At 38.2% G+C, this 18964-nt stretch overlaps 1 protein-coding gene across 2 annotated transcripts in view; it reads left to right on the forward strand.

Moving 5' to 3' along the window:
• Nucleotides 1-936: 936 nt before the first annotated feature.
• Nucleotides 937-18964, forward strand: part of LOC18425091 (ARP protein (REF)) — a 45270-nt gene continuing 27242 nt past the window's right edge. For both annotated transcript variants that reach the window (XR_016054490.1, XM_011630926.3), the window contains exons 1-3: nt 937-1369; nt 2536-2709; nt 5901-6082. Coding sequence is in view for 1 of the 2 variants with exons in the window: in XM_011630926.3 (XP_011629228.3) it covers nt 1315-1369; nt 2536-2709; nt 5901-6082 (411 nt within the window). In the remaining variant the exon portion in view is untranslated. The remainder of the gene's footprint in view (nt 1370-2535; nt 2710-5900; nt 6083-18964) is intronic.

Genomic DNA, 18964 nt, shown 5'->3' on the forward strand with positions numbered 1-18964 from the left:
TTTTTTAAATTTAGGGTCATCACAGTAGATCCACAAGATGTTTACTATTTCTTGATTATTAGATTTCACGAGTAGGAATGATACTAGATTTACTAGTCATCATAAGAGTTTACATGTTGGGAGTGCATTTTCCAGTGAGGTTTTAAAGCGAGGTTTTTACCTTCCTCTCTTTTTTTCTTTTCTTCTTCTTTTTAATGACTTGCCTCTTTTTAATTTAAAAAAAGAGATTATGTACTTTAATTTTTCCTCAAGTATAAAGACATAACAAGAAATTAGGAAAAATACCTCCATACTATAGTCACCAATTTGCGGTTTCCATTCCCACTAACACTCGCAAAAAGAAAAAAGAAAAATAGCATAAAACCCTCAAAACTGGACTATCTAAACAATTTACCCAACCTAACTTTTCCTAGTAATTTTTTCCCCAAAAGCATGTTTTCTAGCAAATATCCCTAACTCAAAAAAAAAAAAAATCGAGACTAAAATACCCCTCCCTTACCTCACATGTTGACCATGACAGTTCGATACTTCACCATGGCAATCCAGCATTTGGAAGAGGCAGTCCAGCACTTGAGTCACTAATTTGGAACGGTCCAACACTTCACAATGGAGGTCCGACCCTTCGCCATGGCTGTCCGACATTTGGAAGAGGCGGTCTGACATTTATGTCACTAGAGTGTGTGGTTCGGTGTTTGGAAGAGGTGGTCCAATGATTATGTCACTGGAGTAAAAGTTGTTTCGGCGTTTTGCAAGTGCGGTCTGACATTTGTTTTTGGATTAATGAGCGGTCCGACAAAATTATTTGGAATAGGCGGCCCAACAGTGTATAGTTTTGGGTACGGCATTTTCTTTTATTGTGATATGAAAATGATTTGTTATATACCGAAATAGTATTTTCGTAATTATATATATAAAAAAAAAAACCAACTCTTATTTGGAAAAAAGGGGTACCGGGTGACCTGTCTTCCCCACGTCAAACCACCCAAAAGAGAAAAACAAGAAAAAGCATAGGAAAAATCGAACCCGCGATTATCGTGTACGTAAAATCTAAACTGCAAATAGTAACATAATCGGATGTGTCTCTCGTCACCTCCTCTCTCTCTCTCTCCTATGAATGGAGTTTTCAGTCCCCTGTCTCGCCTATTAATGGAGTTTTCAGTCCCCTCTCTCTCCTATTAAGCAGAGTTTTCAGCTCCTATTAATAAAGTTTCTCCCTCTTCTCTCCTCTTCCTGTAATTTTGGAGCTTCATTTCCCATTTACTTTTTAGTTTATCAGTTTTTATTTCCCTGAACCAGCAATTTTGGTTGGGAACGATGAAGCTTGAACCAGGCTTGTCTGCCTTCGTTACAGGAGGGGCATCTGGAATTGGTAACCTTGCTTCCCTCTCTCAGATCATCCATTCAATCTATCCTTTTGCTTTTTATTTTTTATTTTTTATTATTTTTTTTCTTTCTTTCTTTTTCCAATCGGTCTCTGTATCTCTGATGATGCCATTGAAAAATCATGTTGTTTCTATGCATGCATGTTTATTTGCTCTAACTATTTACAGAGACCGCTGTTGAGCTGTCATCCTTCTAGTTGAATTGGGTTTCTGAACTTTAATTATAGAAATGAAGTAGTTCCTTGTGTTAGAAATACATTGAGTTTCTTGAAATATCAAACAAATCAAGTATTGTTTTATTATCCTGATCAATAGGCATAACTGTGCAGTGGTGCCGGTGCTCTATCTAATGTTATTAAAGTGCTTTCATTGCCATCTACTTGTCTGTTTTGTGTTTTTTCTAAATTTTATTGATCATTTGCTTAGTGAATCTCAAGAAAATGCTCGGGATACAAATTCCCACTACTCTTATAATTTTATTGGGGCAACAATAAGCGACCGCATAACCAATCGTGTTATGCCTAGGGTCCTATATGATGTTGCTATTTGGATAATGTCTTGTGTATCCTAATATTCCTGGGAAACATCTCAATCAACCATGTCCCTAGTGAAATTGCTAGAAAAACTTATTTTTCAGCAGTTATTTTTTCTAAGATGCCTAATCTTATATTTAAGAGTGGAATTGCTAGAAAAACTTATTTTTCGGCCGTTATTTTTTCTAAGATGCCTAATCTTATATTTAAGATCATTGGGATGAGTATATATCATGTTGTACAAAAGGTATATCTTAATCTTTGTCAGTATATCTCATTGGCTTAGCTGAATTGATTATGTAATGTCTTACATGGATTTGCATATATAAGTCCATAGCATGAGTACTTGAAGTAACGTCTCGGCAGAAAATAAAATGAACACTCTTTTCTCTTTGTCCTTTGATATCATGGTATTAGTGTCTGAGCAATACCTACTTTATTAAATTGCTTGAAACAACAATTTCCCATGTTGGGTGGATAAGCATTTATTGTGACAAACTTAAATATTTAAGCTATACACCCACACACATGTTTGTTACGCATTATTCTTTCAAGATTCATGGCCATACTTAGGCAGTATCGCTGATGATCACCATATTTAATTATGGCCACTGTTATAGGTAAAGCGCTTAGCTTGACTCTTGCAAAGAAAGGGGTTCATGTTACAATTGTCGATTTCTCTGAGGTAAACGGGAAAGAAGTTTCTGTCCTTGTTGAAAGGGAGCTTAAAAAGTTCCATCCAATGTTACAAGCTCCATCATCACTGTTTATTAGGTGTGACGTATCTAATTCAGGTAAGCGTGACATATTTACATAACATTGTTCTAATTTTTGTTCTTGTTAGCTGTTTTAAGGCTTGTACAATACACAATGTAACCTTACTGTAGCCTTTGTGAAATTTTTATTCTTCTAGATACTTGATTGCTGTTTTTGGTCAAAGCCAGTGCTTTTGTGGTGGAGCTTGTGGACAACTTTGCTTAACAACTTATGACCTTTCTTGAAATAAAGAAATGTACTCTCCACTTTGCTACAAAAAATTTTCATTTCCCAATAAATTAGGGTTTTCTAATTTGGAAGTGCACATGGAAATTTTTTAGACATGATTAAGATTGTTTGGAACTTGGATATGACAGTTCAAGTATTGTGATTGCAATTTTTATTTGTAGAACCTTGAGATATGGGAAAGGCTCCATCATGTTGTATGGGATTTTCAACTATCAATGCATTGTCCTAAATTAGGTTGCACATATATGATCATCTTGATGGTGTTATGATGGATGTAAATGTCCTTGCAACTGATAACTGGCAAACTACATCAATGCATACAATTAGATGAATGCTTGAAGACGAGATGACTATAGCTTCTTGAACAATCAGCTGAGTGTGAGGGGAAGTGTGGTGCTGTGAACATTTTGTCCTGCTGGAAAAATGCCTTGTTAGGGGAATATTTATGACTTGATCAATGGATTACTACATTAAATTCACTTAGCATCATGTATTCATTAAACAATGCCAAAGAGCTATGGATTACCTGTATAATGAAGGGAACAAAAAGGCCTTTGAGCGATTATGTGGTGAGCATGACGGTGCCACAACATGGCCTTGCGGGTTCCATTCCTACCTACTATACCCGTTAGCATCTCCAAAAAATAAAAAATAAGTAAGTAAAATAAAGATACCATTTAGCCGTGAAGCAAGTGACAGACGTTTGTGCCATTATTATTTAGTAAATTCCATTTTGTTATTGAGAAATCTGCTGACTGCATTGCAAAGGTTGTTGGATAGACTGGAGAATGACTTCCTTTAAGGTAGGGAAATATGGAGTTCTCTTGTCAGCATATAGCAGCATTCAGTGCATCAAGATTAGAAGCAACTTGCAACTGTCACTTTTAATGAGCATATTGGTTACCTGTGGGCTCACATTTGAAGGTTTTCTTATAGGAATTTGGAGATCCCTCCAGGTACAACTTGAAGTGTTTGCCTTGGATGTTGATGATGTCCAGATGAGGTCCAAACGTCAAGAGACCCCGTGCCTATGTCATGATAAGTTAAGCAAATCAGTCAATAAAACTGTCTTAGAAGGATCCTTATCTCCAAGGCTTTGAGAATCTTCAGAGGAAGAACTTTTTAGCCAAGTTGGTTGATGAGAAGAACTTGGAATTGGCTGCCGAGGACTCCTCTTCGGCACATGGAAGCAATCACAGGGATGTCCTGGGTGATCTGCTACACTCTTGAGGCAGGGAGAGAGGGGTGTGGGGCAGGAGGGAGGGGGTGTGGTAGGAAGGGAGGGAGAGAGGAGGGAATGGGGTGCAGGGATAGGGGGGTAGGGAGGGAGGGAGGGAGGGAGGGAGTGAGGGAGTTGGGCTTCTTTTTACCGGTTGCAGCCGGTTGTTTTATTTTTTATTCGGGTGTTGGCTTCTTTTTACCAGTTGCAGCCGGTTGTTTTATTTTTGATTTGGGTGTCCAGTTGTTTTATTTTGATTTGGGTGTTGCTGCTTCAATCTCCAGTGTCCAATTGAATGGTGGTGGAGATGGGCTAGTGACACTAACTTTATGTGTTTTTTAGAGACACCATGTAGGAACACATAAAGTTTTCCCAGTTTATATATCTGTATACAAATTCATACAAACACATACATAGATATTTATGTACGAACATTGGTGCATGATACATTCTCTTGTACCATCAGAGACTCTTATCTCCTGTTTCAGAGCTTTTCTTGACAGACTTGAATCAAACTTTGGGTGATGCTTTGAGGATCATATTTGTACAAGAAAAGATTGTGCTCTTAGGTTACAAAATTTGTAACTTGGTTTCCATATAGGGTTAGAATGCCTTTCCTACTAAGTTGTCTTCAGTAGCAGTTCTTTCTTCTAGACTAATGGCATGAAGCACCACGTCTAGTCTCCTGGTTACCCAAAAGATTTTATTTTTAATTGATTTTTCTAGCTATGAGATTATTACTTTGGGTTTTTATTGCTCTCAGAGAATTCTCATTGTTGCATGGTATTTGCATTATATCATCACTGAAAGGGAATAATCACATTGCTTGGGCTGCATGAATGCATAAGAGATAGAGAGCAGACAGGCAGAAATGTAGAAAAAAGAAAAAAAGTGGAGCATAAGGGGCCATACTCCTTTCATTATACTATACGTTGGTCTTATATGCAGATACTGTATACTCCACAATGTAGTGAGACTGCATCGTACTTACAAAAAAAAAAAGTAGTCTTAAACTTCTTGTTAATCATACACATGAAATTTGCAGATTCCATGAATTTTACTTTTCCCAGGTGTGACTGTCATTTTAATATACTCAATATTAACTGTAGTACAACAGTGATAGTTTCCAGGGTCACATGCTCAACAATTTTTTTTTTTTCTTTTTTGAATGTTAACTTGGGAGTTGGGACCTGTTGAGAATGGAACTCTAGATGTTGCGTTGTGTTACCTGCCAACCTTATCGCCTCTGCCTAGAGTCCATTCTCCAACAAAAGTATTTATTACAATCATTAAATCAGAATGTTATTGATCAGCAAAGATTCTTGTTGTCATTAATATTAAGAACCAGTATTGATAAAATTTCATTGTTAGGGAAAATCCTATGGAATTGATTTCTAGTGCCAAGGTTTTCTCTACCTTTATCATTTACATGAGTATAATGGAAACTAATCCAAGAGAATAAGATCCTGAATAAATTTTATCATTTTGTGTGGCTTTTTATTGCTTGAGTCAAGTTGTTTTTGGCTTTATGTAGCTGATAAGTGCTTGCTTCTATATGTTTCCTATTGTTCTAATATTTTCATATTTTAGTTGGTATCTGACATTAAGCTGTAAACGGCTTCACTTTCTACTGTGTGAATCCATGTCGCTGTTCTATTCTGGAAATTAACTTTTGTCATGGTATGGTTTTTATATCATTTTAATTGCATACTGTTTTGCTAGTTCAAGTGGATGCTTTGATATTGATATGATGTTGCCTAGGTGATCTTGCTGCTGCATTTGATAAGCATATGGAGTCATTTGGACAGTTAGATATCTGCATCAATTGTGCCGGTATAAGCACTCCAATCTCATTTTACCAAGATAAAAGCGACGGAACCAGTTCTTGGAGGCGCGCTGTGAATGTAAATCTGATTGCTGTTATTGATGGCACACATTTAGCGGTAAGTTGTTTTTCTACTTTAAAGCTTCCTTAAATAAACAGTAACAAATATTTGTTTTCCGACTTTATCTAAAGCGTGATTCATTTCTTACAATAATTGCTTGCTTTTTGCATGGATTTGGAATGGATCTAGTGTAGGAATATGATCTTCTTGTAGCTCACTTTAGAGGCTTAGGTAGGAATTTTCTGATTTTTAGAACTTACCTTTTTCTGAATTTCACTTCTCTTTCCAAATATGTATTCTCTTTACTACAGATATACAGTAGCATGGTAGAAATAAAAAGAAGATATAAAATAAAATCTTACTTTCATTTATTGCTGAATTTACAGCTGAAAATAAATATACTTTGCCTCATCTAAGGACCAAGATGCTTTGTGCGATGAAGAACAACTTTTAAGTTTGGAGTTTAAAATTGTTCATTTTCCAACTGATACTGTTCTTTAGATCTAGACCTGCCTCATCTTCTTTCAAAGGTTCAAGAAGAGTGTGTGACATGGTGGAGGCCAACTCTAAGGGCGTGTTTGTTTGGTGGAAGTAAGGTGGGTACACAATACATGGGCTTGCACTATTCCGGATAAGGCCCTTTCTGAGAAGTTCAAATGCCTGCCTTTGGAGCTCCTCATGTTCTTTGTGAATCATTTGGTGTGGGGAAGGTTTGGTAAGGCAGCTCCTTGTGTCAAATCAATATAGTGTTGAATTTCCCTCATTGGGGCTAGCCCATCGGGTAAACTCTTGAGGCAGAATGTGCTTGAACTCTTCCAATAAATCCATCCCTCCTCTTGGCATTGGTGTGGCCTGATGTCTTCTTTCACGACCAGCACAAAGAACATTCCACTCTTCACTTTCTTTGATTAAAGAAGGTGGATGCAACGACTTCCTTCTTTGCCAAGGCATTATCTTTCGTTGGCTTTAAAACATTTTTCTTATCACTAAGAAGAACAAATCGGTGTTCTTGTCACCATGGCTGATAGTTTTCTGATCATATCGCTAAGGATGTCCTAATAAGATGCGACATACGTCCATTGGAACCAAGTCACAACACACCAATTCTTCAGAGGAAGTCTCAATTGGAAAGCTGACGGGGCATTAAGAAGAGACAATGTTCTCCTTGTTGAATCAAAAGAATTCGGTAAGGTTGTGAGTGCTTCATTGTCTTGAGCTTCAGCTTGTCTATCATCTCTTGAGCACCCAGATTTTTGCTATTCCCACTATCAATGATAGCTTGCAAAGTTTTCCTCTAGCTGTTCTGTGGGTTCTGAAGTTTTTTTTATGGAGCCAATCGTCATTGTTTTGACCTGTGGTGCAAGCACTGATTGTCAGATGACAAGTGTTTTCACCAACCATGTCACCTTCAACTCGTTCCTCTTCAATAGCAGTTGGCTCATGAATTTCTTCACCTTCCATTTGTGCCAAATTCTCTTCAATTTGTAGATCATGGTTGTCTACTAGATTGACTTGAACTTCATTCCTTCTTCTTAGACACTCAATTGGTTTGTTCCCAACTTCTGAACACCTAAAGCGTTTGATTCCCCTTGTACATGTACATTACTGATTACCCTGACCTTGACCTCCTCTTCCATTATTAGGATTTTGTTAAGACTTGTGGGGCTACTGTGTGCCCACTGCAGGTGGTTTGGTTCCACAGTTAGATGTTGCATTGCCACTGCAATCATTCCCAATCTTCTTAGGTGTTCCACAAGTGAGTTGGCTTCCACTTTTAAGGCAAGCTCACATCCATTACATACTTTATACAGCCAACATAGTACCACCTGAACTTGTATTGCAAACTGAAGACTATACAGATACAAGCTAACTCTTTTGATTTCATTCTAGACTTAAGTTACTTTGTTATGTCAGTTGATGGAACTCTTGAGTATATTCCCTCATGGTCTTCTCCAGCTGATGCAGACTTGTACCTTATAATGCAAAGTTTGCTCATAGTCTCGACGAAAAAATTGGCCTTATAATATGAAGTTTCTTCATAGTTTAGAGGAAAAAATAGATCCTTCAACTTGTCCTTCATCTTACTATCTTTTGACCCTTCTCTTTCCATTAATTTCGCGATCGTGCTGATCTTGTATTCACAACTAGAATTTGGACCTCTCGTCTTGGCTTCAATAAGTTTGATTTTCTCTCCTCCAAGACTTCTTTGCAATGGAAGTAATTTTCAATGCTGTCCAACCAGTCTAGAAACTGTTCAGCTTCCATTGTTTTAAAATGGGTCCATATATGCGGCCTGGAGTGCTTAGCTCCATGTTGCATATGTGGTAACATGTGATGCGCCTGCATATGCAGCGCATCAATCGCATATGTTACAAGCAATGGACCCGCATATGCAGTCCATGCTCATGTGTGGAAAGTACAAGCATGGGCAAAATTGTCCCTTTCGCAGTCAAAAAGGGGGTTGGAGGAGTTGGGGGGGTAATACTCCCCACACCCCAACCCCTTCCCCCCCATGCCCTCGTCCCCCCCCCCCCCCCAAAAAAAAAAAACTCATGAAATCCATATTACTTTGTTCTAAAGTATTGAAAAGCCAAAAAAGAAGTATACATGGCATAGTTACCGGGATCTCCTACTTTGGCAGGCGATCCATTCCAGGATCTCGATTTTATCGCTCTCGGAACAGATCTTTCAGGGATCTCGATTATAAATTTTGGGATCTCAAACCCCACTTATAAGGATCCTGATTCCTGCTGTTAGGGATCTCGATCCTAACCTTAAAGATCAAGACAACAACCAAATTGATGATTTTCTTTGTTTATAGCCAACTAATGACACAACTATTGCTTACTTGCTATCAATAATAAGATCCCTACTTTAAAGTGTATAATAGTCTAGGATTATTATACACTTTAAGGTTGGTAACAAGATCCCCAAAAAGTTGGGATCAAGATCCCAAAAGGTCGGGATCAAGATCCTCAAAAGGTTGGAATCTCTATCCCTAACATTTGGAAATCTCGATCCCTATCATGTGCATTGTAAGGATAATGTTCCCAACCATAGGGATCTTGTAACATTTCACGATCTCTCACCCTGATCCCGATCCCGATCCCAATCCCAGCAACTATGGTACATGAAGGGGAGTGACAAGGAGAAGGCTGACCCAAAGGAGACTGAGGAAGAAGTAAAAGTGGGTGGGGGATGATAGTGATGATGATGCCTCTGCATCCTCGGCTTTGGATGTGCGAGGTGATTGAGAGTTCAGACTTGAGAGTTGATTATCTCTCTTTTTCTTCCCCCCATTTTTTGTCATAAACTCTTGGTTGTTGCCTCTTTAAAGTTTAAAGTTTAAAGTTTAAATTTTGGAATTTTTGATGTTTATGTGAAGTTTGGAATAATGGATAATATATTACTTTTTTTTACATGTTGATTGTATTAGACATTTAAACTATTTGAGATTAGAAGTTAGAACAAAGAACTCTATTGCTTTTTATCAGGCTATCAGGGGACCCAGTGTCGCAGGCAACTAATATATTAGAGATAATGAATAAACTTAAATACCTTGTATCACATAAATCACATATAGTTTTCTATGCATTATTATGTTTTAGGATTTTAATTTTTTTAATTTATTGATTGCATCGGAGGTGTTGCACCCACATCGGGATTGCATCGACTGCATTGGACCCCTGACTGCATTGTCCTTGCATCCCGCATATTAAAATACTGTAAGCTTCCATTTCCTCAGCAAACTCTGCAATTTGAACATGAACATTGTGCTCTCTGTTATTTTGCAGAGCATGTACTATACAATCTTCCCATGTTTGTCCCCTCTCATTTTGCCGGTTAGACCTATCTGAATCTATTAACGCAGAGAAGAACACAGTTTGGCAAGATCTAGAGAGAGAAAGAGAGGAAAGAAAATAATGATGATGAAGATGGGGGAGAGAGAGAGATGTGTGAGAGATAGAGAAATAGAGAGGGAAAGTGAGTGGCTTAGGGGTCACTTATAACCTCGACCCCTCTTATAACATTAAGTAGTAACCCTAATTACAATTTATGGACAATATTACCCTTATTTAGAGACATAAGAAAAATAAAGACTAAACAAAAGATAAATGACAGTTCTATTCATCAAATACGATAAAGCTTCTTCCTTCAATTTCCATCACTTTCCCTCAAGCTGGTGCAAAGATATCAATCATGCCCATCTTGCTTGTGATATCATGTAATATGTCTCATCAACGGCTTTGGGGAGGATATCTACAAGTTGATCTTTAGACTTCACATGAGGAGTTTGAATGATCTTGACAACAACCTTCCCTTTGATAAAGTGACAATCTACTTCAATGCATTCACTCCTTTCATGAAAAACATGATTTTTTGCGATATGAATTACTGCTTCATTGTCACAATATAGAGTTATGGGAAGCTTAACCGTATCACTCAAATAAAAAAGAACACTTTTGATCCACATTACTTGGCATGTACGATGAGCCATTGCTCTGTATGTTGAAGCTTGCTTCAACAATTGATCTTGCCACCACATTTTGCTTGTTGCTTTTTTAAGTAACCAGGTTTCCCAATATGAAGGTGCAATAGCCAGTTATGGATCTTCTATTAGTTTGGCAACCAGCCCAAGATGTCCTTGATTTGAGAAAAATATCCCTTTCCCAGGTGCAAACTTAAGATATCTTAATATTTTGTACACAATATCGAGATGGGGTTTACGTGGTGCGTGCATATATTGGCTGACCACGCTAACTGCATAGGAAATGTCCGGTTGAGTTTTTGTGAGATATATAAGCTCTCCCACTATTCGTTGATATTGATGATCTTTGAGTAGCTCTCCCCTTTCTCCATGAAGCTTGTGATTGATGTCTATAGGAGTATCTGCAGGTCTAGATCCCAACATCCTGTTTGTTGTAACAAGTCCAATACATATTTTCTTTGGTAGATGACTATCCTTTTCTCTGATCTTGCCACTTCAATTTCCAAAAAATATTTAAGGTGTCCTACACCTTGCTCAAATAAGATTTAAGATCCTTTCAATGCCCTTCACATTATCCCCTGTCACAACAATATCATCAACAGACACAACAATGGCAGTAATCCAACAATATCCTTCTTCACAAAGAGTGCACGATTAGTTGACTCCTTTTGAACCCAAATTTTAGCAGTGCCTCACTGAATTTTCAAACCATGCTCTAAAATACTGTTTAAGTCCATATATTGCCTTCTTTAACTTGCAAACCTTTCATGTCTCCCCCTTAATTTGAAAATCAAGAGGCATGTCCATATAGATTTCTTCTTGGATGTCTCCATATAGAAATGCATTTTTAACATCTAGCTGATGGAGTGACCACAATTTATTCACAACTAGTTAAAGAGTGATCCTCACAGTGTTCAACTTGGCCACAAGTGCGGAAGTGTCTTGGCAGTCTATACTACGAGTTTGTATCTTTCAATGGTATCATTTTTTACAGTGAATATCCATCGACATCCTATGACCTTCTTCCCTTCAGGAAGGTTAGTGATTTCTCATGTATTATTCGCTCAAGTGCTCGCATCTCGTCACCCATGGCTGCTTTCCATTAAGGTTGTGAAAGTCCTTTTGCAACACTAGAAGGTATTCTAACAGAAGACATAGCATATATGAAGGCACGATGAGAGGGAGACACGAAATGGTAGGATATGAAGTTTCCTATTGGATGCTGAGTGCAAGAACGTGTACCCTTGTGAATAACAATAGATAAGAGCTATCTGGGTCAGGAACAATTTCTGATCCCGGATTAGCAATCGTGGTATGGTCACTTGGAACTTCGGGTTGTACCATTTTCTTCCTCCCAAATCTTCGACTCCTCTAAATGTGCGCCATTCCTTTCAGATAAACTACTCTCTTCAGGTAAAAGTGGTGTGGGTATAGGAAGGGGAACAACTGATGTGCTTCCATTCCTAGTGAAATAGCTTGGGTTACTGCTCCTCCCAAATCTTCGACTCCTCTAAATGTGCGCCATTCCTTTCAGATAAACTACTCTCTTCAGGTAAAAGTGGTGTGGGTATAGGAAGGGGAACAACTGATGTGCTTCCATTCCTAGTGAAATAGCTTGGGTTACTGCTCCTCCCAAATCTTCGACTCCTCTAAATGTGCGCCATTCCTTTCAGATAAACTACTCTCTTCAGGTAAAAGTGGTGTGGGTATAGGAAGGGGAACAACTGATGTGCTTCCATTCCTAGTGAAATAGCTTGGGTTACTGCAACAAGTGTCTGTTTTTTCTCTCAGCTATACCATTTTGCTGAGGTGTGTATGTACATGTTGTTTGGAACTCAATCCCTTGATCAAGAAGATAATCCCTGAGTTTGTTTGACACATACTCACCCCCATTGTCAGACCACAAGACTTTAATTTGCACATCATATTGAGTTTTAACCATTTTGTGATAGACTTGGAATAGATTAGCAACAAGTGTCTATTTTTTCTCTCAGCTATACCATTTTGCTGAGTTGTGTATGTACGTGTTTGGAACTCAATCCCGTGATCAAGAAGATAATCCCCGAGTTTGTTTGATACATACTCACGCCCATTGTCAGACCACAAGACTTTAATTTGCACATCATATTGAGTTTTAACCATTTTGTGATAGACTTGGAATAGATTAGCAACTTCATCTTTGTGTTTCATTAGATAGACAGTTCTAAATCTAGAACAATCATCCACAATTGTAACAAAGAAATGAAATCCAAGCACATGCAACTGGTGAAGGATCCCACACATCAGAGTGTAAAAGATAGAAAGAAACATCATTCTTTTTATTGATACTGATGGGAATTGAAGTTCTATATTGTCCTGACAACTCAAATTGCTATTGAACTTGACCTAGAGACTCGAACAAGTTGGGAACTAAAGAACGTAGAGTAAAAGACGATGCATGACCAAGTTGGGTGTGCTCCAAATACACCCTTTCTTAAATAGCAATGGAAGATGTAACTGCTTTAGTTAAGGCATGATCAGGAGTCTCCAAAATGTATAAACCTCCATTTTCATGACCATGCCCCAAATGTCTTCCCCCCATCAAGTCCTGGAATACACTGTGAGAAGGGAAAAAGGTTACACTACAATCTAAGGTCTTTGTGAGATTACTAACTGACAGGAGGTTACTAAAACGATTGGGAACATGCAAGGTGGATGACAAGTTAACAAAAGGAGTAACATGTATGGTTCCCTTTCCCTTGATTGGAATAAGAGAACCATATGCTATTTTAACTTATTCATAATTAGAACAAGGGATATATGAGGAGAAAAAATCAGCCATACGAGTCATATGTTATGTTGCTCCAGAATCAATAATGAGAGGGGTTTCAAAGCTATTTACAATGATATGATGCGCATGCACGGATGCAGATATACCTGATTGTGCAATGTGAGACATAAAGGAGGATGAAGGGTCTCGAATGGAAGCCTGCTGCTTGGGATCTAGGAGCTATCTTTTAGGACGAGTCACCAACTATTCTTGAGGTTCAAAGGAGATGGTATCTTGCTGCCCTTGAGTAACTGGGGCAGTAATTTTCATTGATTTTTGCTGAATTTACCCTTGGAAAGTTTGACCTTGGGCGTCTAACCAGATCCCAACATGTTTCTCTTATGTGTCGAGTCTTCCACAATGGGCGCATTTTAATTTATCCTTCTCATCAGATGTGGGGTTTCTACAGCCACGTTCACCACCTTGGCTTCAAAATGTCCTCCACCTCAATTACCACTAAAACTTGTGAATAGGGTGGATCTTTTACTTTCAATCATAGACACTGCCATTATCTTGCGTTGAATTTCTGCACGCTGAAGAAGGGAGAAAACAATACCAAGTGATGGCAAAGTCTCGTTACCAAGAACATTTTCCCTAATTGTTTCATATTGTCCATTAACTCCCTCAAAAGATAAAAATCTTCCTTTGTTCCAGTCTCTCTCTTTGTTCCTTTGCACTAGAAAAACATTGTATGGGCTGATGTTGGCTTAATTTATCCCAAAGACCACGTACAAGAGCATAATAGTCTCCCAGTGACATGTCACCATGTTTAAAATCATTAATTTGCTGCTCCAATTCATAAGCCCTTGCAATATTTTTCTTTTGGAAATAGGACAGCGATTGCCTCCCGTTATTCCTTAGAGATATTGCAGTTCATAAAGGATCGACTCATATCAGGTTGCATTAAAAATAATATCCAATTTATAATCGCCATATCTTCAGCCTCTCAATCTGCATATTTAGCATCCTTTGGGTCAGGTTTTCCACACGGCCATCAATATATCCTAGTTTTTTCTTCCTATCAAAAAATAGTTTAACCGACTTGACCCATTCTAAATAGTTGGTTCTATCAAACCTGACTGTGGTGATTTGGGGTCTAGATAAATTCATATTTGATACCTGTAGAGACATTCTCTACTGTAGTTAAGATCCAGTTACACAATCAGATCTTAATCAACAACTGAGATCAAGTTACACCCTTTGATCTCTTCAAATAAAATGTTTTACAGATCTGGTTACACCCTCAGATCTGCTCACACTCACTTTTTTCCAGAAAAAACATAAAAAAACAGCACTAGCAGTACTTTTATTGGGGCATACATAATCCATCCAACAACTAGGTTTTTGAATAAATTCTTAATTGGCATCCAAAATCATTAAAAAAAAAACTCACCTTCATTGGCTCATATACTGTTAAAAAAATTAGGGTTTTAGGGCATGATGACATCATCTAACCCAAAGGATGATGTCAGCCCTAAACACAGTTGCTGCACTCCTTTTTGAAGATTGACCCCTACTATAGTTTCATGCTTATAGTAACATGTTATAGTACCATGCTACATTACCGTGCTATAGTATCATGCTAACCTTATTGATTGTTGGACTCTAATACCAAGTTGAAATTAGAGTAAAAAAGAAAACAATTTGGTAGGATCTAGAGATAGAAAGAGAAGAAAGAAAATAATGATGATGAAAGAAGAAGAAGAAGAAGGGAGAGAGAGAGATGTGATAGAGATAGAGAGGGAAAGTGAGTGGCTTAGAGGTCACTTGTGACTTTTACCCCTCTTATAACATTAAATAATAACCCTAATTACAACTTATGGACAATATTGCCTTTGTTTAGAGAAATAAGAGAAATAAGGGCTAAACAAAATATAAATGACAGTTTTGTCCATCAAATACAATAATGCTAAGACCTTTATTGCCTACAAATCTGCACTACTCTCATCCCTGGAGCTATCATTTTCTCGTTTGACAAATTGATTAAAATTATTCACTATCCTTATTACACAATTAGAGCCACGATCACTTATATTTTCAAGATCAGTGACTGTCACATGTGTAACCAACTGTATAAGTTACCGGATATGTTCTTGCATCCCTTGAAACATCTCAAGAGTCACCACTTCCTGCCCCTTTGGCCACAATTTCCACATGTTCCTCTTGCAGCCATCAATTGGAAGAATGATTTTGCCAAAGAAGAAAATGAACAACTGCCAGGAATGAACTTGGCTTTGATACCACTTGGATGTGAATCATAGGCAAGAGTAGTACAAACAATAAAATATGCAAGAACTAGTAGTATGTGCACTTAGCTATTTCTCTAAATAAAGAGATCCTTCAATTTTCAACTTAAAATCCAATAAATACCTCCAAATCCTCGTTGGGAAAAGGACAACAGCAGCTAGATCGAAGGAAACGACAAGTCCTGCATGATGGTTCCTCGCGACAGTGTGATTGGGTGATCTAGAACTTCAAGTTTGAATTTCCTCAATTCCAAACTCTAAAACCCTAGCTAGAGGGGAGTTTTTCTCTCATAGTAATCTTTCAATATGAAAAGTACTCCTTTCTTTCCTTGAAAGTAGTCTTTAAAAATCCAAAAGAAAACCATAGAAGTTCCTGGTCAGCTGTCCCCTTAAGTCGCCCGCATGCCTGACCTCGTGTGGCTCGTGTGTGTTGTGCAAGTGAGGATAAAGCAAAGTGGTGCGGGTGTGAATGGAAAGCCAACGAAGTATATATTATTCGAGGTAACAAAGTACAAAGATAAGAGGGGTTACCTTGAAATTAAAGAAAAGGGTTTGGACGTACTCAGGTGGTAGTCCTTATAGATCCTGGCTTTTGATGCTGTGGAAAGTCTTTCAACGCTCGTCGGACAGAGGGATGTGGCGGCGACCTAGTCTCTTAGATATCTCCCAAAGGGTGAGCCTTGTGAGTCAAATACCTCGGGGTGCCTTGTGAGCTGAACACCCCTAGTTCTCATCGGGTGAGCCTTGTGAGCTAAACACCACAAAGGGAGAGGAGCCAGACCTATATCTTCGCTACTTGCAAGCTTGATTTGAATCTCACTGCTGGGTTTTGTGGCCTTTAAAGGTCTAGAGAGCTTGTAAATATGATATTTTATAGCAAAATATGCACTTCAATGGGAATGTGTGTGTTGATGGACCAAGGGTTTGACAATTTATGGCTCTGATCATGTCTAAAACCCTTAACCTTGGGCATGTGGCACTATCGAGAAGGGTTTGCAGTGGGTCATCCATTGTTAAGGTCGGAGAGATGCCTAAGGATGATGTTTCTAGGTCAGGAGAACTGTGTGGTCTCTTGTGTGCGGTTGTAGGCCTATGAGAGCAATGACCAAAGCGTCAGCAAACTTCCACATGGCATATACATGTGACAATCGCATTACCGGGAAGCAACCCTATAGAGCGACACTTGTACATATTCATATAGTGGGACACTTGTACATATCCATAGAGAGAGCCCCTTTTTGTATTGTAGTGACAAGTGCAAGACTTTCTCTTAAAGGGAGAACTGAAATCCATATTCTAGGACTATGATCCCATTGTTTGTTGTCCAACGTTGATAAGCTAATCACGAGTCCCTGAAACGAGACTGTGGGTCATTGGGTCTTTGTTGGGTTGGATAAGAAAACAGTAATGGATCATGGTTTTCTGGGGCGAGTGGAAGAAATGTTTTTTTGATTTTTAAATATTTTTTAGAATTTTAGAATATTATTTCTGCTAAAATTGCATTAAAAAGGTATTTCTGAAAATTTTAGAACTTGATATAGCACATGTGGGGACTAAGGATCTAGCCCCATCATGTGTGTTCCACCCATGTGGGGTCCACATGACCTCCAAGGGTGGCACACCACTTTTTAAGCATAAAGGGGGCACTTCACCTCTAAAAAGGTGGCACTCCATTTATTTAAACAAAAAAAACTCCAAGCCACTTTTTCACTTTTTAGGAAATAAGGGGGGCACGCCACTCTTTTAGGAAATGGGGGGCACACCCCACTTTTTGGTTGATTGTTTAAAATTTAAATTAGCGCAATGATCTTATGTGTTTTAGATACATAGTAATACAATGTATTGGAGTTTTTTTACCCTTTGTTTTAGAAAAATATATTTTTATCCTTTCACACTCTCTCCACCCTACGACCTCGCTCTCTCTGTCCACCCTTCCTATTTTCTCTCTCCTGCACCTTTCAAGGATGAACATCCAAGGCACTGCACGTTTTTCATCTTCAAGCTGCATCAAACCCTCCCTAAACTTTGTAAATGGTGGTGAGATCCAGGCCTTAAAATCACACCATCTCCATTAAAAGAATTAGGAGATGGTGCAACAGTAATGGTGATTCCTGGCTATTTTCATTGCTTGTGCTTGAATTAGTGGTTGGAATATGGTCACCTGAAAATCTTGATAATGGGTTCCTTGCTTCTTCAATGGCCATCTCTTGATCCATCTGAGATGGTGGGCTGATCTGTGGAGAGAGATCATGAAAGATATGCCGAACCCTCATGTCCATTCTATTGATAGATTTTTAGAGAGAGAGAAAAGACGTTAAGAGAAAATAGCAAGTAGAATGAATTGCTTAGAAAATGGTAATCTATTCATCCACCAAAATGGCCCTCTCAAAATCCAATCTTCACTATTTTATTTCCTAAAATTTTTAGAAACACAAGCTCCTTTCTCCCCCTTCTTTCACAAAAAAGAACCACATATTTTTCCACCGTACGTTGGCATGGATTTCCTTTCATTTTTCAATAAATAACAACATCCCCTTCTCTCCTCCACATTTTCTCTCCCAAAGTGAGTTGAAGACACCATAATAAGGGGTTTTCATTGTTGGTTTCTGGCTCTTTGTGGGTTTTCATTGCTGGTTTCTATGCTCTCTTTGTGGCTAGAAAGGAGAAGAGAGAGAGGAGGAGATTTGTGGGTTTTGCATTGTTGTTTGTATGTTGTTGGGGAAGAGAGAGAAAAGGGGAGTTTTGCTATGGGTGGAGAGAGGGCGTGTCTAGAAACAGGGATGAGAGAGAAAAGGAGATTCACAAGGGAGGAGAGTAAGGGCAAAACAGTAAAAATTATTCCCCTTAAAAACCTAGATCTGCCCCCAACTTAATAGGCTCACAGATCTTTATTGTTTGGCAGAATGGACGGCTTAAAATTACCATAACACCCCAGCATGGTGTATTTATAATACATAATATCATTCCCCTTTAAATTAAATTTGGTTTCCTATTTTATGGGAGCTTTTTTTCTTTAAAGTTCAGATTATCCTTGATTGTGAGAAATCTAGATTGTGATTAGATAGTTTATATTTCAATTTTAAATAAGAGTTGGACTTGGGTCAAAATCTAAGGGGATAAGGTTCTTATCTTTCCACCCAAAATCATGATGACTTATTTATGGGATGGATGACTTTGATTAAATCTTTCTCCCCCCACAAATTTCCTAAATTATCCTAAAAATCTCTCTCCCCCCACCCCACAAATTTCCTAAATTATCCTAAATGGTCTAGCTGAAAATTGAATAAAGCATACCTAAATAAATCCTATTCAAAATAGGAAATAGATCTTGTTTCTATTTAAACAAGATTTGACTCCCCCTCTATCTACACACAAATCCTTTGATAAATTGTGGT

Source organism: Amborella trichopoda, chromosome 4 (genome assembly GCF_054954075.1).
Source record: "Amborella trichopoda isolate Santa Cruz 75 chromosome 4, AtrichopodaSantaCruz75HAP2 v2.0, whole genome shotgun sequence".
Classification (NCBI taxonomy): Eukaryota; Viridiplantae; Streptophyta; class Magnoliopsida; order Amborellales; family Amborellaceae; genus Amborella; species Amborella trichopoda.